Source organism: Paraphaeosphaeria sporulosa (assembly GCF_001642045.1).
Source record: "Paraphaeosphaeria sporulosa strain AP3s5-JAC2a unplaced genomic scaffold CC84scaffold_2, whole genome shotgun sequence".
Lineage (NCBI taxonomy): Eukaryota > Fungi > Ascomycota > Dothideomycetes > Pleosporales > Didymosphaeriaceae > Paraphaeosphaeria > Paraphaeosphaeria sporulosa.
Window position 1 is genome coordinate 226,405 of NW_017253361.1, and position 21,797 is coordinate 248,201.

At 55.9% G+C, this 21,797-nt stretch overlaps 6 protein-coding genes across 6 annotated transcripts; 4 read left to right on the forward strand and 2 right to left on the reverse strand.

Moving 5' to 3' along the window:
* Positions 1–1,269: 1,269 nt before the first annotated feature.
* On the forward strand, positions 1,270–3,564 carry CC84DRAFT_1183682 (STE-domain-containing protein; the record flags this gene model as incomplete). Its single annotated transcript, XM_018180700.1, has 5 exons — positions 1,270–1,378; positions 1,461–1,560; positions 1,615–3,135; positions 3,191–3,274; positions 3,330–3,564. The coding sequence occupies 5 exons, from the start codon at positions 1,270–1,272 to the stop codon at positions 3,562–3,564; spliced, it is 2,049 nt and encodes a 682-aa protein (XP_018039626.1).
* A 4,740-nt stretch (positions 3,565–8,304) lies between these two features.
* On the forward strand, positions 8,305–9,736 carry CC84DRAFT_1193166 (DNA repair protein). The gene is made up of 2 exons (XM_018181277.1): positions 8,305–8,506; positions 8,558–9,736. Exons 1-2 carry the CDS (start codon positions 8,414–8,416, stop codon positions 9,689–9,691), a joined length of 1,227 nt encoding a protein of 408 aa, XP_018039627.1. The 5' UTR covers positions 8,305–8,413; the 3' UTR covers positions 9,692–9,736.
* A 231-nt stretch (positions 9,737–9,967) lies between these two features.
* CC84DRAFT_1255357 (D-xylose-proton symporter) lies at positions 9,968–12,245 on the forward strand. Its single transcript, XM_018184532.1, has 4 exons — positions 9,968–10,270; positions 10,322–10,607; positions 10,658–11,826; positions 11,895–12,245. Exons 1-4 carry the CDS (start codon positions 10,172–10,174, stop codon positions 12,060–12,062), a joined length of 1,722 nt encoding a protein of 573 aa, XP_018039628.1. The 5' UTR covers positions 9,968–10,171; the 3' UTR covers positions 12,063–12,245.
* Positions 12,166–17,438, reverse strand: CC84DRAFT_1136773 (Serine/threonine-protein kinase). Its single transcript, XM_018176114.1, has 3 exons — positions 17,097–17,438; positions 15,074–17,036; positions 12,166–15,026 (listed from the first exon to the last, which is right to left on the reverse strand). The coding sequence occupies exons 1-3, from the start codon at positions 17,304–17,306 to the stop codon at positions 12,352–12,354; spliced, it is 4,848 nt and encodes a 1,615-aa protein (XP_018039629.1). The 5' UTR covers positions 17,307–17,438; the 3' UTR covers positions 12,166–12,351.
* A 290-nt stretch (positions 17,439–17,728) lies between these two features.
* Positions 17,729–20,007, forward strand: CC84DRAFT_432975 (uncharacterized protein). The gene is made up of 2 exons (XM_018186232.1): positions 17,729–17,923; positions 17,974–20,007. The coding sequence occupies exons 1-2, from the start codon at positions 17,866–17,868 to the stop codon at positions 19,821–19,823; spliced, it is 1,908 nt and encodes a 635-aa protein (XP_018039630.1). The 5' UTR covers positions 17,729–17,865; the 3' UTR covers positions 19,824–20,007.
* On the reverse strand, positions 20,008–21,338 carry CC84DRAFT_432976 (peptidyl-tRNA hydrolase). The gene has a single exon (XM_018186233.1). It carries the CDS (start codon positions 21,175–21,177, stop codon positions 20,191–20,193), a length of 987 nt encoding a protein of 328 aa, XP_018039631.1. The 5' UTR covers positions 21,178–21,338; the 3' UTR covers positions 20,008–20,190.
* Between the last annotated feature and the right edge of the window lie 459 nt (positions 21,339–21,797).

Consider the following 21,797-nt stretch of genomic DNA (forward strand, 5'->3'; position numbering starts at 1 on the left):
AGCTCTCGGGAGTGTGTCGGCCGCCTCGCACACCGCACAGCGGCGCAGCGTGTGCGCGCGTGTGCAGTTGCTGCGTGTGCGGCCGGTGGGTGCGGGTCTTATTACAGCAACCTATTCGCAGCGGGGGCCGACTCAAGCAGCCTGCCAGCAGCAGACGACGAAGAAGAAATGAGCCTGCGAGCAACGCCCAATACGATTGGGCGCGATAACGGCGGGCAAGGGTTGCGGGCGCTGTGCTGTGAGTGGACGCGGTGTCCGCCACTGGCAAACGACGCATTCGCGATGGCATGCAATGGGCGCTGTCGTCTTCTTAGACTTTGTCGCGGGCTGGCGAGGACGGCAAGACGGCCTGCAGCGTCGAGCAGGGTCCGATCTGGATGGCCACGGATAGACTTTGCGGTGGTGGCCGGCGGCCAGGTCGCTAGATACCGTGTGCCGCGTGCTATGGGAGCGGGCGAGCCTGTGTACGGTGGGAGGTCGGGCTAGGCTGCATGCGTCGCTTGCGCCGTGCAGGCGACCTGAGCTGGGCCTTGTTCGCGCGCAGCAGCAGGCTGGCAAGCGTGTCCCGATGATGCTGGCGAGAATGCGACTGACGTCTTCGCCGCTGCGCGCGGCGGCGGCGGCGAGCTCCACCGCGCAGGCATGAAGGAGCAAGACGCTCTCCCGCCGGCCGCGATGGTGCAGCCCGCAGCGCTCGCAGGCCCAGCGGCTGCGTCGAGCCCACGGCGCGCGCCCGTCTGCAGCGCGAGTCGGCGTGCTCTTGGCCGCCCAGGGCCCCGTGTTGTGCGCACCACGATTCGCTGGCGGCTGGCCCAAGGTGTGCACTGGCTGCTGAGACACCCGCGCGTCCTCGCCAGGGCCGGGGCAGACACTGACTTGAGGGCGGGCCCCCGAAATAGATTATTCCAAAACGACCAGCTCCTGTTTCACCAGGCCTCCGACACCTAAAGCTCTGCCACTCCCCCCTCAGATTTGCGTTTCGTGTGTCCTAAAGCCCTATCCTTCACGCTGCCCAGTCTGCTTGACGTCGAGACTGCTTTGGCTCCGAGGCAGGCCCTCGATACGTTTTATCTTCTCTGAACAGACCTCAAACCATCGCTCGCCCGTTTCCTTCGCAGTACGCTTCATATTACATTATTTGCACCCGGGCAGGACCTTTCGAGATCATTCCACGATCCTTCGCAACAACAGTCTGACGCACGCCTGCCAAACCCGAGTGCACAGGACCGCGGCTTGCAACGCACCATGTATTCCAACCCTCATGCGGCCATGCCGCCGCCTGCGCGCTCTGTCGCGCCTGAGACCTTCTTATTAGATCAGGACGCCCAGCAAAGCCTGCCGCCGGACAGCGTCGTCGCGCTGCAGCAGGTGGACAACCGTATGTCGCAGCCCTTCCCTGACGTGCCGGCCCATCGCCCGTCGCGCTTCTGTCTCGGCGCTGCCCGCTAACCGTTGCGCAGTCAAGTACTTCCTCATCTCGGCGCCCGTCGACTGGCAGCCCGACCAGTACATCCGCCGCTTCCTACTACCCACCGGCGAGTATGTGTCCTGTGTGCTATGGTGAGTGCATTCCAGTCCTTGTTTGCGTGTCGCAGCCCCGTTAACCCCGCGCAGGAACAACCTCTTTCACATCTCCGGCACCGACATCGTGCGATGCCTGTCATTCCGCTTCCAGGCCTTTGGCCGCCCGGTCAAGAACTCCAAAAAGTTCGAGGAGGGCATCTTCTCCGACCTGCGCAACCTGAAGTCGGGCACTGATGCGTCGCTCGAGGAGCCCAAGAGCGCGTTCCTTGACTTCCTCTACAAGAACAACTGCATCCGCACACAGAAGAAGCAGAAGGTCTTCTACTGGTACAGCGTGCCGCACGACCGCCTCTTTCTCGATGCATTGGAGCGCGACCTCAAGCGCGAGAAGATGGGCCAGGAGGCCACGACCGTCGCTGTCAGCGAGCCTGCCCTCTCGTTCGAGTTCGATTCGTCGCAATCGCTGTTCGAGCAGCTCACCAAGGCCCAGCAGACCAACTCGTCATCCTTCAACAACAACGTTCAGACCTACTCGCAGTCAACGTCACCAGTAATGCGCGCAATGGACTCAATGCCGCCACCTCAGATGGTCCCGCAGTCAATGCCGCCTCACCAGGTTCACGAAGAGCAGATGGCGCCCATGGTCCAGTACCAGCAGATGTCCATGGCGCCGAGCATGCAGAGCACTGTTGTCAAGAGCAGAGAGCGCGAGTTCGCGCCGCAGGTTCAGTACGACCGCAATGGCATCCCGCTATCACAGGTGCACCAGCGCCACAGCTCCATGCCTGCCTACATGGAATACTCGCCAGCACCTTCATTCGTCTCATCACACTACGAGGACTACAGCACGCGCGGCATGTCCTTCGAGCCATTGACCCCGCCTCAGCACCAGATTAGCCTTGGTGCCGAGCCTGCGTACATTGCCAACGAGGACACTGGTCTTTACAGCGCCATTCCCGAGCTCGGTGTATCGCACTCGTTCAACCCGCTCATGAATATCCCTCCGTCCAACTTGATGGGCCCCAGCTACCCTGGCGTCAACCGCGCATTCCCCCCAGGGAACGTGTATTCTGTGATTGAGGGCTCCCCCACATACAAGCAGCGACGGAGGCGGTCGTCCATCTCCACTGCTGCTGCCGTCGCCGCCGTCACTGCCACTGGCAACGCCCACCAGGTGCACCGCCCTAGCGACTTGAGGAGGTCAATGTCGAGCTCCATCATGCCTGTGCCCGAAGGCGAGGAAGTGCACCAGCAGTCCAACCACAACTCTCCCGACAGCGCAACCGGTCCATCCCTGCACCAGTCACTCCCAGAGGCTAAGCCCCATGCCAACATCTCCCGCCACGGCACTCCTCTCCACACCATTGAAGACAGCCCGCCACAACAGCCGGCTATGCTTCCTCAGGATGAGCTGAATAACCTCGTCAACGGGGACATGTTTGACAGCCCTCTCCAGCACAGCGCAGTTGCCCGTGCCCAAGGTGCTCCTAATGTCTTCCGACGAGCGCGCAGCGCGACCATGATGGAGATTGGCCCGTACCCCCAGAAATCCCACTCCTGCCCCATTCCCACCTGCGGCAGGCTCTTCAAGAGGTTAGAACACCTCAAGAGGTAAGCGCCCACCCTCCCCCAGTGCGACTTGAGATAGCCGCTCATTAGGCGCTAGGCACGTGCGCACCCACACCCAAGAGCGGCCGTATGTTTGCCCCCTCTGCAACAAGGCCTTCTCCCGATCCGATAACCTTGCCCAGTACGTCTCGCTACGTGTCGATCAAATGTACTTTGCGCTAACAATAGCTTCACAGACATCGCCGCACCCACGAACCCCGCCAAGACGGCGAGCCGCTCGATTTCAACGAGGAAGACCTCGAGGGTGAGGATGGCCACCTCGACTCGCTCGAGGAAGAGTCGCCCGAGTCCGGCAACGACTACCTTTCTGGCCTGCCTCACATCCCCACCTCCATCTCCGACATTCCCGGCCCGCTGGCCATGTCCATGGCTCCCCCGCAGCACCACCTCATCGCTGCCAACAATTACTAATCGTATTTTGCGTGTTTTCGTGTGCTCTCGCGCACACACCCGGCGACGCCATTCCGCGGCCGCTTTCCTTGATTGCTTCTTGTGTTTAGCCAGTTTAATTCCCTTTTTTCTTTCATGTCTTCTTGATCTGATCTATCTAGACTTTGGATCGCGCGGCATTGCATTGCATGCATTATTTCTTTTCTTGCCTATCTTCACCGCTTGGGGATGGCACCGGCTTGATCTGTTTTGTTCTACACGGGGATACAACATGGTGCTGGTGCTTGGGCTTGGTTGGGATGCGAGCTTATGACGGCCATGAGTACCCTTTTTCTTTCCTTTCCCTTTTATGTCTTGTTTCATTTTCTTTTCTATGCGAACGAGGTCGGAGGTCTAGCGCCAGCCTAGCCGTGAGCTATGGCGAGGCCAGTCTCAAGAAAAGGTAGCCTGCGAGTGCGGGCGGGTTGGATGACAGGTGTGTGGATACATTGGACGTGAGGAGGACCGGACTACAAACAAGCGCCACAAGAAGAGGGCTGCATTGTATCATATCATAGCGCAGAATTTAAACGCTTTCACAACGTACATGCTCTTCCATCCAAGCCGATCCACCTACACCGTGGTGTTGTCTTCACCGCCGAATAGATTATCTGTACCGGCGGCCAGCCAGTCAGGATGGATGGGCCTGAGATCGAGTCGGTTGCCATTCTTAGCCCGGCGCCTACACCGGCCGCAGCGCCGTCGCTGCATCTGAAACGCACCAACCAGCACTTGCAATTGCTCGCGGACCTGCATGCTCGACATGCGGGTCGAACTCCAGGTTTTCGCTACCTGAAACACAAGTACCTCCGCGCTATCTAGGGCCGTTACCAGCCTTTTTCGCTTTTCGCGCGCGAGGGCTGGTGGTGGGGTGGAGTGGAGGGGAGGTGAGGGGAGGCATACATGTTGGGAGGTGGTAGGAAATGGCGGTAGGCTAGCCAGCTAGCGTTGGGGCTTCCAGCGTCGCTGTGTGAAGGGCAGACCAGCTTGACCGCGTCGGCGACATCGAGGTCGAGGTCTGGGTTTCTGACCTGCAGCTGTAATTGCGTTGCGTCGGGGTGTGCGTGATGTGTAAGCGGGTATGCCGCGTTGGGTGCACTCCCGCTTCGCACGGAGCGTAGGAGAGGTATGGCTACGGGGCCCGGGTGATGAGCGGGTTACGGTGTAGGTGTGGTGCATGGATGGGGGTTTGTGCAGGCTCTACCTCTGGGCGCGCGTCTACGCGCAGTGTGCATCATGGTGACTGATGAATAGAAGGGCACACAATCCGTTCTTGCCGGGTTCGCTCGGGCATACATGTGTGTAGGCAACATAGGGATATAGTTGTGTTTCACCTGCCCGAGGGGCGGGCGGTATGCAAGGTACGGTACGCAATTGGCAGTCAGATTCTTGGGGCGCTGGATGATGTCAGGTTTTCAACGGGCGTACAGCAATCTAACCCCCACAAGGGCGTATAGGGCAGGTGCGGAATGGAACGGGTGGTCTGTGGGAGGTGCGCGAAGTCCGGTGTCGCGTCCATGGGGCTACGGGGACGGGAGAGGGAAGCCAGAGGACGGTCTGAGGTGGGCTGCTGGAAAGAAAGGGCTGGAAGGTAAAGCTCAAAGGTAAGTTGTCGTGGTGGACAGCATGTTAGGGGTTGTGAATGTGCGTGCGGGTATGGGGATGTCTTCGCGGTTGCACTCAGGCTACGACTTCGCTTTGCGGTAGGGCGAGTATGCGTCACCGTACATTGTCTTGCCTTCCACCATTCTCATCTCTCGTTTCCATGGAGACTGGAATACGCCAATCTTTATCCAAGTCGGGAGCTCCAAGTGTGATTGCAGCGAAGATTGCCCAAGCGACATTCCCACCTACTGCACTTCGAGAACTTGACCCGCGAATCATGCACATGTCTAGGTAAATACATGTACATAAACAGACCTTTGCATTTGTAGCGGAGTTTGATGTAGAAGCTGTCGGCGAGATCAAGTGTCTCTACCTCTACTACCAGTCCATCTACGCAGTGCAAAATCGTAAGTGTCACAGAGCTAGTTGACATCCAGCAGAAAGTCAAGATTGGTCATGAAGTTGTTATCTGGGTCGCCTGCCATATATGTGACAGCTTGAACGTGTGGTTCGGTGTATCAAGCAAACGCCAGCGAGGAAAGAGCTCGCAAAGAGAAGTTGAAGAAATGGCTCGAATCTCCAGACACTCGCTTAGGATTCAATTGCAGAGTAGGAACTCTCGAGCTTCTCGACACGTACACCCTTGAATAATTTATGATGGCCAACATCCTGATTGATTCAGTAGTCTGGAATCATGATGGGTACCGAGGAATCCTTGGGTGACACGCTTTTGATAGAAGCCGAATGTTGATCCGGACAATCTGATACATCACAGGGGATTAGTCCCTCGGGAATCTAAAATGAAATTTATGCAGATTGAGAATAGCAAATTGATAACGTTCTGTTAGCTCGAACGATCCAAGTAAACTGGCTGAACATGTAATATCAGGAAATCCACGGATGCTTCTCCTCCTAGCTTATGTAGGCTGCCAAACAACACGCTAACATGTATATGCAAATTCCCACATACTTAAAAACGCTGAAGACGATGTCTCGCCCTTCTTAGACTCTGTCATTTTGGACTTGGAAGCCTGTTTCCTACCCAACCAATTGCAATCCTTGCACTACAAAGAAAAAGACCACAAAGGGCGCTTGGCATACGATCAATATGAGTACAGCATAAGAGAACCGTTTAAACGTCCAAGTCAACCATTCTGGATCGGTCGTGACTGCAAGCACGACTTGCATCGCAGTCAAGGCCGTTGTAACGTAGACGCATGCGATGATCACGTACCGTAGCCTGACCAAAACGATCGTACAGGATCGCTGTGTGTGATACAAGGCTTTACCCCAGTATCGCAACCACGTGGTCGTATTCAGTCGGTTCAATTTCAAGTCGCCATATTCAAATCGGGCGTCGCAAGTGCTTGATTTCGTATCGGGGTCTCGGTCATTCTTGACACTTTTAACAAAGCGTAACCACCTGCTCCATTCGTTGCCATGTTTTCCATTGCCATCCTTAAATCGGTCGTCGAAAAGACCAAGGTTAAAAGCGGGTTGCAAGTCCAATTCTGATTCGAGTATACGAGTACAGGGAGCCTTCGTTGAGCTTATCGAGGCCTTTGACGGCAAGAACGAATTTATCGGTGACGAATGCACGTGGCAGCGGCTTGATGAAGTGTTTAGGAGTTCGTGATTATTTCCTAGGAGATGGAATTCGACATCCTCAATGGCTATTATCTTTCACCGGGAGGTGAGCAGCTAATTAAGTGTATGGTAATTACCTAGTACACCAGCAAGTACGAGCCACCCTAACGATTGTTTATGGAACTTGGCACAAAGGTTTGTGAAGAGAACTGGTGGCGGTTGGACGGGCGGCCGAATTGTTGTTGCTTGAAGGCGCGATCTTGGGGTGGCCAGAAGACGCTGAAGATGAAGACGCGCCGGCGGTGGCCTGAGCCATATTCTTGGGGTCGAATTCAGTCTTTTTTGATCAAAGTAAACTTGAAGACAGGCTTGCGTGCTTGACTTATCGTGTTGATCCGATTTCTACAGGCCATGGTCCAAGCTGCTACGAATCCAGCCGCCATCAATCTCTGATGGACAGCATTCGAGTAACCTTATTCATAGGGACTCCACACCGGGCCTCCCGCCTCGCCTCTGCTGCCCAACGATGGTTGTATCCGTCGACAGCTATACGGGCTGTTCTCGGTGTAGGCTCGCAGGAGATGATTAAGTTAGATTAGGCATTTCGAGAGTTAGACTCTTTCACAGGGGTGGGAAAATAGTCTGCTTCTACGAAATTCTTCCGTCAAGATACGGTTTCCGGATTGCGCCTTTGATCATGAAAGTGACTTTGCCGGCTCCAGACGCAGGCACACTGACTCAGCGATACCTTGCAAGGCCGTGCATGAACCATCTGCTACTTGGCCCGATCAACCCGCGATAGCCTTGAGTAAGGATCATTCCAATCTTGTCAAGTTTAAGGATATGGACGACATAGATTACCAGTGGCTGCCAAGTGTGCTCAGAGAACAAGTGCGGAACGGAATCAAGAAGGAACAACGCAGTGACACCGGGACCAGGCAAGACAACGATGAGCAAAATGATGAGCTATTTGAGGAGAGCAAGAGGTGTCCTAGTCATACTAGAAAATTTACTATTTAAGGTACCCGAAATATGAGCGAACGCTGAACAAGAACTGCAAACTGAGGCTTGATGAAACCACATCTTTGTGCAAACCCTTGGCATGAACCGTTTCCGCCATTTAAAGCGAGCAGCGTCGTCCTTGGAACTTTGAGACCCTGATGAGGCACGTGGTAGCTGGATTGCAGGCGGGAAAATGATATGGAGAACTAGCATAGGGGCTGAGGTGGATGGTGAAGGAACGTCACACATGGATTGGTGGTACACCAGTCAAAACACGCTTGCGCGTGATCACGTGCGCTTCCCTCAACCTCGGGACCTAGCAGTGACGTAGTCCGGTGGAAAGGACGATATTGTAGAAGGAAGGGGTAGTAGTATCCATCTGCGAGAGAGGACGATAGGAAAATAACTATGCACTCTCTCTCGTGTTGCAGACTTGTGTGGTTTGTTGTGCGGGTGGAAGACACAGTGAGGAAATGTCTTGGCGTCATCATCGCTCAGGAACCGCGATCTCAACGCCACTGCGGATCTCGAACTTCGCCGCCCTTGCGCTATCGCTGCCTCCCCTGCGCTTGAAGCCTTTGTAACCTTCCACTGACGCGAAAGAGTCACTCTCCCCACGCCTCTCTACGGCCGCACCATGGCGGAACGACCCTCAACTCCCCCGCGGGCAATGCGCTCGGCGGGCAAGCTGCCTCCAAATCCTCTCACCCCAGAGCAAGTGCGGCGAATGGTAAGCTGCAATCGCCCGCTTGACTCACGGATCGCTGACACGGCTACGTAGGAAGAAGCCCGTCTCAGAGCAAAAGCTGCAGCGCAACAAGCGCAAGCCTCAAAGCCTACACCCCCGCCTGTCGCAGGCACCAAACGCGCATACTCAGTCATAAATTCCTCGAACACTCCCGCGACTGTGCGCAATGCCAACGCAGCATCGCCGGCGAAGCGCGACCAGAATGGCTTCATCCCGCCACCTGCGAACGACCTCATAACACCGGCGAAGAACTTTGGGCGCTCGGATTTTATCGAATACGACTTCAGCAAGATGACCGACACTAAAGGTGGTTTCCTAAGCACCAACGACGATCCGCACAACCGCGCAATGTGGAACGGCAAGAAGGAGGAAGAAAAGCCGGCAAACATGACCCTCGCCGAGTGGGAGCGCGAGCGCATACGCAGAAAGCTCCGAGAAAACCGCGCCGGCATCTACGAGCCCGGCCTCTCCATCCTCAACCAGGCTGACGGCCGCGACGAAGAAGAAGACGCCCTGCTCAAAGCCGCAGAGGAAGACGGCGAGGAGTATAAAGGCACCTACGGCGACGGCAAGCGCGACATCAAGGGCAAGTGCCGCGAGTGCGGCTCCCTCGAGATAGACCACAAGTGGCAGGACGCCTACCATATCGGCATTTGCCACGCGTGCAAAGACAAGTTCCCTGACAAGTACAGCCTGCTCACCAAGACTGAGGCGAAAGAAGACTACCTGCTCACGGACCCCGAGCTCAAAGACGAGTCCATCCTGCCCCATCTCGAGCGCCCAAACCCGCACAAATCCAACTGGCAGAACATGCAGCTCTTCCTCCGCCTGCAGGTCGAGCACTACGCCTTCTCCGCCGCGAAATGGGGCTCCCCCGCCGCGCTGGACGAGGAGTACGAGAAGCGGCAGAAAGCCACCAAGGAAAAGAAGGAAAAGAAGTTCAGCAAGAAGCTCAAGGAGCTGAAGAAGCGGACGCGCGTGGAGGCATACAAGCGGTCGCGGATGGGGGAGACTGAGGGTGCAGGCATAGGTGCGTTTGGGCAGAAGATCAACACGTTTGGGGACCATGTGCATGAGTGGGGGCGGAGTGTGTTGGACCACGAGACGGGTTTGAGTCGGAAGAGGTGCGAGGAATGTGGGATGGAGGTTGAGGAGTTGGAGTTTTAGAGATGGCAATGATACCCAGTTTGAATGTGCGATCGGGTGTACCTGGATCTGAGTGTGCGGAGTCTCGTATGAACCTGACCCCGTTCCCAAAACCAGAATGAAGAATACACGATGCCCACGCCCTGTATGCTCTGCGCGGTGCTCCGTTTTATGTGGGACCGTCCCCGTAACGAGGCCGTTGCAATCGGCTTCTAACCCGCCTAGGTAACCCATTGCATGACTCGCGGCCGATATCCAACCCCAGCCAACCTCAGCGGGGAACGCTGCCTTGGAAATCTCCACAGCGATCGACGAACTTGCATGTTGAGCAGGGCGACAGACCCCCAGGTCGTGTGACCGATGAATTCTGCGTGTGGTGATCGGCGGTGGGATATATAGCTGGTGTGTTGCCATGGCCATTCCACGAGGTCCCTGCGTGCGAGGAGAATCGAGGAAGACCAGGAAACAGCCACGGATACCTCGCAGAGGAAGTAAAGCGATATGTCTGCCGAAGTGCAGAGCGCAGCCCAGGGGCCTGCCCCGCCGCAGGGCGTGTACAAGGAACTGCAAAAGAACCCGTATCTGCTGGGTCTCTCGGCGGTGAGCGTCCCACGTCCCGATGAGTCTTTGGCAGCGGCTGATCGGTGGTAGTTTTCATCCCTTGGAGGTTTCCTCTTCGGCTACGATCAGGGTGTCGTGAGTGGTGTCCTCACCATGGAATCTTTCGCCGCAAAGTTCCCGCGCATAGCAACAGACAGCAGCTTCAAGGGGTGGTTCGTGTCGACGCTGTTGCTGCTAGCGTGGGCAGGCTCGCTCGTCAACGGCCCTGTAGCGGATCGCTTCGGGCGAAAAGGGTCGATTGAGATTGCGGTCGTGATTTTTACGCTGGGGTCTGCGCTGCAGGCGGGCGCGGTGGACATCCCTATGGCTTTCGCTGGTAGGTATCAGTTACACTTTAGTGTCATGGATGGCTAACGACTGTGCCAGGACGCGCTATAGCAGGCTTCGCGGTGGGTATGCTCACCATGATTGTGCCCATGTACATGAGCGAGATCTCGACGGCGGGGATCCGGGGCACTCTCGTCGTGCTCCAGCAGCTTTCCATCACGCTTGGTATCCTCGTCAGCTACTGGCTTGAATACGGTACGCAGTACATCGGCGGGACGCGGTGCGCGCCTGACATCCCGTACTCGGGGGGAACTTTCTCGGACCGCACCTTCGATCCCTATAACGATGTGGGTCCCAACGGCTGCACCGGCCAGAGCGATGCCTCGTGGCGGGTTCCTTTCGCGCTGCAGATTTTCCCCGCGCTCGTCCTCGGCATCGGCATGCTCTTCTTCCCAGAGTCGCCGCGCTACTACTGCATGCGAGACAACGAGGAAGCGGGCGTGAAAGCCCTTGCGAGAGTGCGGCAGACCAGCCCGGACGACGAGATGTTGCAGAAGGAGTATCTCGCCATCAAGGCCGAAGTCATCTTCGAGGAGTCGTTCAACCGCGAGACGTTCCCCGGGAAGAAAGGAGTCTCGCTGTATCTCGCGGGGTACACCACGCTGTTTTCTACCTGGCCGAGCTTCAGGAGGACCGCGATTGGGTGCTGTGTCATGTTCTTCCAGCAGTTCATCGGATGCAACGCGATTATCTACTACGCGCCCACCATCTTCGGGCAGCTCGGCCTCTCAGGCAAAACATCTGGCCTCCTCGCCACAGGCGTCTACGGCATCGTGAACACCCTCTCGACGCTGCCCGCACTGTTTCTCATAGACCGCCTCGGCCGCCGCCCCCTCCTCCTCTCCGGCGCCGCAGGCACCTTCATCTCTCTAGTCATCATCGGCGGCGTCATTGGCGGGTACGGCGACACGCTCAGAGACCATCCTGCGGCGGGCTGGACAGGCATCGCCTTCGTGTACATCTACGACGTCAACTTCAGCTACAGCTGGGCGCCCATCGGCTGGGTTCTGCCCAGCGAGATCTACAACATCGGGACCAGGAGCAAAGCCATGAGCCTGACGACGAGCAGCACGTGGATGTGCAACTTCATCATCGGGCTCGTGACGCCCGACATGCTCGAGAAAATCGGGTGGGGCACGTACATTTTCTTTGCGGCGTTCGCGCTCATCGCTTTTGTGTTTACGTGGTTTTTGATTCCCGAGACGAAGGTATGTCTTTTTGCTCTCTTCTTTTCGGAGTGTGCGTAGAGGACAGATGCTGATATGGTGTGGTGCAGGGCAAGTCCCTCGAAGAAATGGACGCCGTGTTCGGCGACTCCACGGCGGCCGAGGAGAAAGCGCGCCTCTACGCCATTGCGACGAGCCTGGGGCTCGAGGAAGCGCAGGCCGCGGCGCACGATGTCAAGGAGGGGAAGGCGCTGCATGCGGAGGCGGCAGAGGCGTAAATGAGATCTTGTGTAGGTACTGCGCGGGCACAGCTCGCGCGGTAGCGTCGCGTAGGGTGTTGAGAAGGCGATTGGGGTCGTAGAACCCAGATGGATATATGAGGGGTTTGTGTCGTTTACCGATACCCGCTTTGCAGCTATCTATCACGCAGTCTGCTCTCCATTGCTATGCTACGATTGCCTCTCTGCCTCTCTGAGGTGGAGAACGCATATTCCACGCCACAGTTCGTTGTATTCATGGTAAAACCCCATCCTAAATCGCATGTCTCCACACTCTCACCCTACTAGCCTAGCTCTCCAAATCATACAGCAAGCACCCTCCGGTCCGGAAATTATACACGAAAGCCTTTCCGCCCTCGCCACTCCTCGCAGACCCCTCATTTACGATCTCCTTCCATCTCGCCGCATACTTTAGCAATAAGTCGTGCAACTCCTGGAGATACTTTCGCTCAGCGAGCGGCAGGTTCTGAATGACCCTGCGCCAGCTATCTGGATCGCTGAGCCGCGTCTCGTGGATCGAGATCATCACTTCGTCTTTTGTCTCGATAGCCGCGATGGGCGCGCCCTGGAATGAAGCTAGGAGTTCGGCGGAGCGGGCCTGTGCGGCCTCGACGATGCTCCACTTGTTGCTCTTCTTCGAGCGGTGGTGTGACATGAGAACATCCACGTTAGCTTTGGCGGTGGATGTAGAAGAGGAAGTTGCTGCCGGTAGTGCTTTGGTGAGGCGTTGGGCTGCGGTTCCCTCGCGTGCTTCCCTGTCTCGGTACTCGTTGCGAAGATAGTTGAGTAGGTCTGCACTCCGGATATCCATGTCTTCCTTCTTCGCTATGCTCTTTACTTTGATGTCAGGCTTGTCTGGCGCAATACCGTGCTTGATGACGATGAGCCAGCTATGCCGGTCGTCTCTATAGTGACGGAGCAGATCTTCCACCGAGTGCGCATCTATGGCTAGCTCCGCCGTATAGCCATTCGAAATAAGGTCCGCCACCATCCTTACGCCTGTGGAGCGGTGCACTGCGGTGTCGAAGCTGGCAACAAGACAGTCGCACCGTCGCGGCATCCACGACACTGCTGGTGTGTCCTCCTCAGCTTGCTTGCGGAGAAAAGTTGATCGTTCTGGCTTCTTCAAATATCGCATCATGGAGTTGACAAGACGATCCCACCCGATGTTGACACCAACAGCATGGTACGACGAGGCAGGATGAGCGTGTCCCGGGCCCTTGGAGCGATATTCTTGGATGAGTTTGTCATACCGGCCTCCGGCAGCAAGAACTTCGCGCTTCCTGCCATCGTACAAGCACTGGAAGAGGACACCACCAGTATAAAATTTCTCGTTGAAGCTACTGAGCGCGTTGATGTAGACCTTCCGTTTGACGTTCCAGTGCTTCACATAGCTGACCACGGAGGACAAATGAGCAAAGATCGCGTGTGTTCGATCCAGATACTTGGTCCCTTCGAATATCCTACGCAATCTAGAAAATGCCTTGTCAGGTGTGTCGCGCCAATCGAAACGGGCAAGGTCGTCGAGGGATGTCGAAGAAACGCCAATCTCCGGAGCACGCAGTTCGTTCTTGATCTTCTGCCAGTTGAACTCGGCGATGTTTAGTTTACTGAGCACTTCCTTAACCGCCCTACGTCGGGAAACGTTGATCCTGCAGAAATCCATGATGATGTCCAGCAGATCAGCATGATTGAGGTGAAAACACATTTGCGCAGAAGCTAGAGAGGGGAACTCCTCAATAATTTCATCGACAACTTTCAAAACCTCAGACTCTTTCAAAGCCAGATCTAAGGTGTCGTAGGAGAGGATGTCAAAGTCGGCTTCACCACTGCTGCGGGGTGCCCCTCCATAGTTGTCACGATATACGGAGCCGATCGTGAATGTCTTCTCCAAGAACGGGGCACCGCGACCTATGCTACGTGCATACGGCAGCGTCAAGTCATATGGCAACTGCACCAGCGTGCCAGACGGATCGAAGAGCTTGACAACGTTCTTGTTTGCGTAGTGGTCGGACCAAGGAAGAAGCAATTGGCGTTGCACCTCTACCGCACCGTGGCCACGGAAGACCAGGCCCAGCCGGCTCTTGACGAGGTTTTGAAGGAGAATATCGTTCGCCTGGATATTTTGAGCTCCAGATCCGTTGCCCATATCCCAAGCGTAGTCTTTAGCTTGAGTATCAGGCTTTTGGGAGAACAAAGCGGCCATCATTTTCGTGTAATGAGGAGAGTCGCGATCTGATAGAGCTTTGAGTGCTTCTTTGACAGCTTCGTCTTCAATCTGTAGCGGCACCTTGCCACTCCGTAGGAGTTCAGCACAGCTTGGTCGTTCGCTGGGACGATGGCTGATGAGCGAAGTGATTATATTGCCTTGTAAAGACTTCTCCTGGGTCTCGAACTCTGCCGGAAGGGTATGCTTTCGTTCGCGCAACTGGCGCAGAACTTGATCTCGCTCCATTCCAGTGTTCAGAGGGTAGCACATCTCGAAGAAGATGATTCCCATCGAATACATGTCAACCTTGGTGTCGTAGTTGCCGGCTACAGTTGATCTCAGTTCAGGGGCAACGTAGAGCGCTGTTCCAATACTGCGGGTCATGTCGCTATCCGGTAGTATGCCGGCTGATGCTTTACGATCCAATCTCTGGTACTGCCCGCTTGTTGCAAGACCAAAGTCGCCTATCTTTGGAACTTTTGCCATGTCAATGAAAATATTGTCGGGCTTCAAGTCACGATGTATGATCCCATGGCTGTGAATATGGGCAAGGCCTTCCAGCATTTGACGAAAAAGTCGCCAAACCTCATCTGGGTCATCGCACAGACCTCTGCGAATCAGATCTCGTAGAGTCTGCTTCTCGCAGAGTTCCATTTGAATATACAAAATGGTCCTCGCAGGCCGAGCCATCGAATTGGAAGAAGTCCGTTTCTTTGCGATTGGCGAGTTGAGGTCAGCTAAGCTAGCGTCGTCCTCTGGGTCGTGTCAGCTTAGCTCTGCAGGTAGAACGAGTCCCACTTGCCTGTATCGGATCCAAAAACGATAGCACCGTCATCGTCATTCGCATCTTCATCGTCGGAACCGAACTCGACTTTTGGATCGCCACTAAAGCTGATGAAATCTAAGCCTCCAGTACTTGCCACCCCGTACCCACTAGCACCAGTATTGCCAGGTGAGATATCGGAGCCTGACTCGGAATCGTCGGCGTCAAACGTTGTGGAATCATCCTCATCGTCCGAATCGGACATCATTGTTGTCTCCTCCTCAGGCCAAGCTGTGTAGTAGCGAACGACACAAGGGTGATTGAGGCGGGACAGCAACATGACCTCAGATAAAGTCTCAGTGAGTGCTGCGGCCGTCTTCTGTCGAATCTTCTTGATAGCATAAATGCGGTTATCAACTTTATTACGGGCTTTCACCACTTCGCCGTATCCTCCTTTTCCTAGGCGATCTTGTTCGACCCAGTCGCTTGTATAGCGAGAATATGTCATGCCACCGACTCCAGCGGAAGACTCGCGACGCAAGCGATAATGCGCCAAAGAAGTCGATGAATGCCGAGATCGCATGGGTGTGGGTGGCTGCTCATACACAGGCACATCGTCTCGCAGGAACTCGCACGGAATCAAGTCGAATGCAGACGGTCGCTTCTTCGGATCCGGCTTGAAAAACTTCCTAAGTATTTCTTGTACAGGCTCAGAGCAACCGCGTGCATCGGACAATTCCTTGGGAGAGTTGTACTTTTGGGGTACGTCCAATCCGAACAGCATCTGGAGGAACACAACTCCGAGATCCCAAACATCCGTCTTGCGTGTCCGCCGTGCTTCCTGGGCGAGTTCCGGGGGAATCCAGAATGCCGATCGAGAGGCGGCGAAAGGCTGACCTGTGCGACCGAAATTCTTTAGGCTGTGCAGTGTCTCTTGAAAGCCTGCATCTGCTAGTTTCACAGCTATCCCGCCGGTCGATGACTTGTGTAGTAGGATATTGTGCGGATGGATCCTTTTGTGTATGATGCCGTTCCGATGGTAGTAATCGAGAGCCTCCAATAGGTCCACAGTCCATGACCTCACTCGGGCGACTGCGAGTTGCCCGTCGTCATCCAGCTTCTCGCCAAGCGAGCCTTTGTCACCGAACTCGACCAGCACGTTGATCTCCCATATAGCCTCAGGCAGTTGCTCGATTTTGAAGTCGAAGACATTTAAGATCGTCGACTGGCGGAGCTTCTTGATCTCTTCCATTTCTTCTTCGAAATCCGTAATGGCTCGTTTCAGCTGCGCAGCATCTGACAGCTTCTCTGCACCGACTCGAGTCCGCTTCATAACCAGGGTGACAGCTTCGCCACTTCCGACGGGTTTTACGAGCAGTTCCTCGGTGACAGGCCCTTGTCGAAACGGCAACAGACCTTCCACAGCACTGCACTCGGTGGTTCGCCCGTCGTACTGCAGCTCGATCATCCTGTCGAAAGATACGTGGCTTCCAGTGTGGCCATTCTGATAAGACGAAGTGGGTGTTATGGTCGATATGCGGCTTCGACGCTTCGCCATAAGCTCTTTTCGTCTTACTTCATCGTTAACCATTTGTTGGAGGGCACGGTCTTCTTCCGCCTTCTCTTCGTTGCGCTTCTTCTGAAGTTTCTCCTCTTGCTGTTTTGCGAGCTCAGCTGCAGCCGCTTCTTGCTCAGCTCGCTCGGCTTCTAGGTTTTCGAAGGTGCCGTCATTTTCTCGAACTGCGATCTCATCTTCCAGGATATCTTGGATTGAAGTGGCAATTTCGTGAAGCATGACTTCGCCAACCAGCTCTTTTGGTCGTTTTCTCAGCATAGCCTGCAGTGTTTGGAGAGTCTTGAGGCGCAAATTGTTCGTGTCTTCTAAATTCAGGATCGGCAAAGATTTGGGATAGGTAGCCGTGATCTTTGCACATAGAGTACATGAAATGTCATCGTTAGAAAAAGCTCTGAGCTTCAATCGGAGTACTCTGTCGGTGGTTTTCTACGTCCAAGTCAGCACCTATAGCGCCAAATAGCGCATTGAAAGCGGCCGTGTACGTACACCCCACGAGCCTTTGGCCTCGACTTCCTGGTAGTCGTCCATGAAGATAGCCTTCAGGACTTCGCGTTCATCTTCCTGCGCCTGCGCAAGGGCCTCTGAGGGCTGCGCGGCTTGGAAGTAGTCTGCAGGGCGACCCGGGGCGGGAGCCATGCTATACGACGTGGATACATCTGTTTGGGATTTGCTTCGCGGTGTTTTTGGCGGGGCCATTTTTGGCTGTGTCGTAAGTGGTCGAAATGAGCCAACATGGGCGTTGACGTAGAGGAGACTAGGCAGCCGAAGCTGCCGCCCTTCACACTGCAGACATGGTGCTTCTCACTGCGGCAGGTTTTATTGCTGTGGAGTGGAGGGTCTGAGCTGTTCAACCTTTCGCTGCCAGCTCATGGAAGTAGCGGTGGGGTGGCACCCCCACAATGCGGCGTGCCGCCTTGCTTCTTTCGTCCTAGGGCGCCAGACGCGACTTCTCATTCTCGAGTGGGTGCGCAAGACACATAACAAACAGGCGCTGCATCGCACCTTCTCCTTCGCCCTCGGAAAGCTGGTGCAACTGGCCTGCGCAGCATATGGTAGCCTCAGTGGCCGTTCTGAAGCAGACACAACCCGCGACGTGGTGACGTGAGCGACCCGCCCGCCTTTCGCTTTGGCTTGTAAACAAGCCGCCAAACAAATCCGCAATCGAGCCTGCGCAGGCTCCACGGCCACCTCCAGACGCCCACTTTCACTCGGAGCTACTGAGCTCGTACGAGTGCATCTCCAACAAGCGGGCGCAATGTTTTCCTGGATTACCGGTCCGAGGATTACCAATGCGATTGAAGACCTCCAGCCAGGTACGCAGCTTGCCGTACAGCGCGTTGGACACGCGCAGCTGACCGTGTAGATCATGGATACGAGAGCACCTTCATCGACGCGCCCGAGACGCCCGCACACCAGTTCGCTGTCAAGGCCCTCAAGCGCGCCGTGTTCGGTACGCCAGCCCCAGACGATGCGACCAACGCAGGCAAGAGACTGCAGAAGAAGCTGTCGCCAGATCTCGCAGCCTCCAAAGTCCCTGTAGTCGCGGCTCCTCAGGAAGAAACACCGCCCGTATCACCATCCAAGTTGCCGGGTGGCATCCTGATGACGCCGGGAACCGTCAATAAGGGACGCAAGTCGGTGTCATTTGGCGCGCACGTCGTCGACAATGAGGGGAAGCGCGTCAACCCTGGCCGCAGTGGCATACCTAGTGACTGTCCGGGCAAATTCCCAAGCCCATGGACTCCTGGAACAGAGCTAAAGGCAAGCACAGATAGCGAACAGAAGCCTCGCACGAAGCTCACCGCGGCCCTTCTGGATGCGCGAACTACGACACAACCAAGGAGCGGACAGAAACCAAAAGCACGGGACGACAGCGACATCACCATGGACTTGGGCGCACCGCGGGCGGACTCGGGCAAATACTGGAAGGAGCAATACGAGGAATACACGGCGAGGAGCGAGAAAGAGGTCAAGAAGCTGATTGCGAAGCAGCAGCTAGCTAAGAACTACGCGCAGAAGAAGGACGGCGAGGTCACAGAGCTTGCCACGAAGCTCGAGCAGGAACGCAAACGATTCCGGCGGCGTGAGCAAGAGCTGGAGCAGCAGAACAAGGACTACCAGGAGCGACTTCGCCAAGCAATGGCCGAAAAGCTGTCCGACGGCATCGAGATCACAGCACTTAAAAATCGCATTGCAACTCTGGAGAAGTCATTGACTGCAACGTCGTTCGAGCTACAGGAGGCCAAGTCATCGTCTCCGTTTCAAATATTCGAAGATACAAGCAAGAACGAAGAGGCAGTACGAGTCGAAAAGGACAAACTTGCGGATGCTTCATATCTATCCCAGAAAGTCCGTGTGGTGTCAGTTGGCAAGGAGAACTCTCCTCCCAAGCCTCGCCATGTCCGCCGTCAAACCATGCCAGAGCCAGCGCCAGTTCCCCAAGTTTCGCTTTCATCAACACCGCGACTAGGCGCAGCGGCCGGAGATGTATCCACAATCTTAGGGAGGTCTCCACGCGTCGCTATCCGCGAAGTCGAGTCCACCTCGAAGTCAGCTTCGGCTGCGGAGACTGCGGAACCTGGTTCGACATCAGTCCTCAGCAACCGCAAGCACGATGTGAGCCAGCGAAATCAGCGACCATTATCCCCCGCCCCGGCTGCCCCATCAAGCCCACTTCCGCAGCCTTCGCCCGATCCATGGGTAGCTGCAGATCAGAGCTCGATTGCACACTACGATAAGATGGCTGTTCCGATAGGAGGAGGCGGTGGAGGATCCTACACGAGGCCTGGCAGGCCTCTTCGCACTCGCCGACACACAGCTTCGAAGTCTGTCTCACAAGCTCCTGTGGCCGAGCGCTCGAGGCCCTCCCAGAGCACAGGAGAAACCTTGCTCTTCAAGTCGAAGCTAGACGCACAGCTTGCAAAGGAGGTTAGCTCGGAGAAGGTCACGCCCGTCGATATTAAGATCGAGACTAGACAGGTGGCTCCTCCAGCCACATTGGAATCGATGGCGGCCGCTCGCAAGTTCGATGGCGTCAAACCGTCCAGCACCTCTTCAACAGACTCAAAATTCGATCGGGCTAAGATCACTAGCCACCATGCTGAAGGATCGTCTCAGGTCGCAAAGGAGCGTGCTATGCTCCCTGTTGACCGGAAGGAAGCGGCGGCAAGGCGATTGGCAGAGAGGAGGCAGAAGAAGCAGTTGGCCAAGTGAGACGGCTCAGCGAGGTATGCTATTTGGAATGCGTGTACTTTTTGGCTTTATGGTTTCACTAGGGTTGGCAAGGCGTTTGCGTACTGATGATCCTCATGGAATTATCCGGTCTGGCTTCGGCACGTTATGGGTACGGTTGCATTCTGTGGAGTATTGCTCGATACCTGGACATTGATATCCATTTGATTATCTTCAAGCGTTGCCGTATTTTACAGATCTATATGCTGTGCCATGCTATGCTATGCTATGCTATGCGCTTGCTCCAGCAGGGTATCATCCTCCTCTCTTGCCAAAGCCATTCGAAAAACGCCAATATGCCGCGCCAACCCATTTCGTATCTTACACTCGCCCACCCCATCGCCATCCCTTATCGCTTCCCCTCGGAAATCTCCCTCAGCACCTTCACCACCCCCGCACACGCCTTCTCCATCGCCCGCATCTCCCCCGCATGCATCTTCCGCAGCACGTATCCCGCCACCGCATCCGGCTCCCTGCTCTCGGGCCGCCCTATCCCCACCCCAATCCGCCACCACTTTGTACCCCCCGGCATGGCGCCCTGCACGCTCTTAACCCCGTTGTGCCCGCGCGCGCTGCTCCCGCCGTCCCGCACGCTGACCTTGCCCAGCGGCGCCTCCAGCTCGTCATGGATGACGACGAGCCGGCCCGGTCCGCGCCCGTGCCGCGCGAGCTCGGAAGAGAAAGCGGCAAAGGCGCGCGCGAGCGGCTTGCCGGAGACGTTCATCAGCGAGGTGGACTGCCAGAGCGTCCAGTCGTCTTCGCCGGGGCCGACTTCTTTTGAGTTTGTTTTTCGGAAGCCTTGCAAGGGGCCGAAGGAGTAGGTGGTGTTGTCGGGGCGGGCGACGCGGCCGGAGAGGCCCGCGGTGAAGGGTTGGTAGGATTTCACCGCGGCGATGTGCGAGGTTAGGGTGTGCCCGGCGGAGTGCAGGGTGTGGGCGTAGGTGGGGCCCGGGTTGCCGAGGGAGCAGATTAGAAGGGGGTACGTTTTTTGGGTGAGGGATTTGGCCATTGTGAGGCTGGGTGATAGGGAGGGCGCGCGCTGGGGGTTGTTGGGTGGTGTGCGCTTTGTGGGTTGTTCGGTGTCGCTGGAGGGTGGCGTCGGGAGGGTGGCGTTTTTGCGCTGCTTGCGCTTTTCCTTGCGGGAGGAAGGGGGTGTCCGGATGGGTGCGATTTCGGGCTGCGAAAATGTAGTTGTGCTGTCGTCGTCGTGGTTGTTGCAGGATGTTGGAGGTCGCGCATCAATAGTTTTTGGCCGGCGATCGGTGGGTGCAGATGCAGGGATCGCCGCAGGGGCGGGCGTGTCCACGTGCGCACGTGTGGCCGCGTTTCCACACATCTCGGAAGACTCTTTAATCGTGAAGTCAGGAAGTCTTTCGCGAATAGTTTTGGACGCGTGGCGGTTTATATGAGCTCTGTTCTTCGATGCGACTGTGGGATCCGTCTTTGTTGAGACCCAGTACAGCCACAGCGAGGAGTCATACTCCGATTTGTAAGGGCGGTGTTTTGCGTGGGAAAAGCCGCCCTTTTGTGGGACATGCAGGAACTCACTTCTCTGCGAGAGGCTCAAAGCATGCTATGCTGTCAGGTACGTCAGCAATTGCATCTGAATTATTTATGACGAGCTCTGGTTTTGCACTTGCCTCGTTCATCGGTGTACCGTGCGATCATCGCCATACCCGCATTTGACTAAAGATTTCCGGGATCGTGCACTACAGCGTTTTCCTGGAATAAATGCACGACCTAAAATTCACTATGCCAGAAATCTCAACAAGCTTCCGGAAAATACTTGGTTCCAGGACAGGCCCATACAGTAGAAACGTCACAGATGGCGGTCTCAGGAGATCGGTGGGGTTGACTGCCCTGGGACCCGCCTTTTCGCACGCATGCTTCTTTCTATATGGACATCTTTATGATTCTCTATATCGGTTGCTCATTTGATCCCAGTCTTTTGGAGCA

What these genes read in the sequence shown, in the direction of transcription:
- CC84DRAFT_1193166 (XM_018181277.1), top strand. Translation starts at nt 8,414, where the DNA reads ATGGCGGAACGACCCTCAACTCCCCCGCGGGCAATGCGCTCGGCGGGC. An exon ending in CAGAGCAAGTGCGGCGAATG is followed by an intron (nt 8,507 to 8,557) that starts GTAAGCTGCAAT and finishes ACGGCTACGTAG; the next exon opens with GAAGAAGCCCGTCTCAGAGC.
- CC84DRAFT_1255357 (XM_018184532.1), top strand. Translation starts at nt 10,172, where the DNA reads ATGTCTGCCGAAGTGCAGAGCGCAGCCCAGGGGCCTGCCCCGCCGCAG. An exon ending in ATCTGCTGGGTCTCTCGGCG is followed by an intron (nt 10,271 to 10,321) that starts GTGAGCGTCCCA and finishes GATCGGTGGTAG; the next exon opens with TTTTCATCCCTTGGAGGTTT. An exon ending in CATCCCTATGGCTTTCGCTG is followed by an intron (nt 10,608 to 10,657) that starts GTAGGTATCAGT and finishes CGACTGTGCCAG; the next exon opens with GACGCGCTATAGCAGGCTTC.
- CC84DRAFT_1136773 (XM_018176114.1), bottom strand. Translation starts at nt 17,306, where the DNA reads ATGGCCCCGCCAAAAACACCGCGAAGCAAATCCCAAACAGATGTATCC. An exon ending in AGGCCAAAGGCTCGTGGGGT is followed by an intron (nt 17,037 to 17,096) that starts GTACGTACACGG and finishes ACTTGGACGTAG; the next exon opens with AAAACCACCGACAGAGTACT. An exon ending in CGTTTTTGGATCCGATACAG is followed by an intron (nt 15,027 to 15,073) that starts GCAAGTGGGACT and finishes GACACGACCCAG; the next exon opens with AGGACGACGCTAGCTTAGCT.
- CC84DRAFT_432975 (XM_018186232.1), top strand. Translation starts at nt 17,866, where the DNA reads ATGTTTTCCTGGATTACCGGTCCGAGGATTACCAATGCGATTGAAGAC. An exon ending in GATTGAAGACCTCCAGCCAG is followed by an intron (nt 17,924 to 17,973) that starts GTACGCAGCTTG and finishes CTGACCGTGTAG; the next exon opens with ATCATGGATACGAGAGCACC.
- CC84DRAFT_432976 (XM_018186233.1), bottom strand. Translation starts at nt 21,177, where the DNA reads ATGTGTGGAAACGCGGCCACACGTGCGCACGTGGACACGCCCGCCCCT.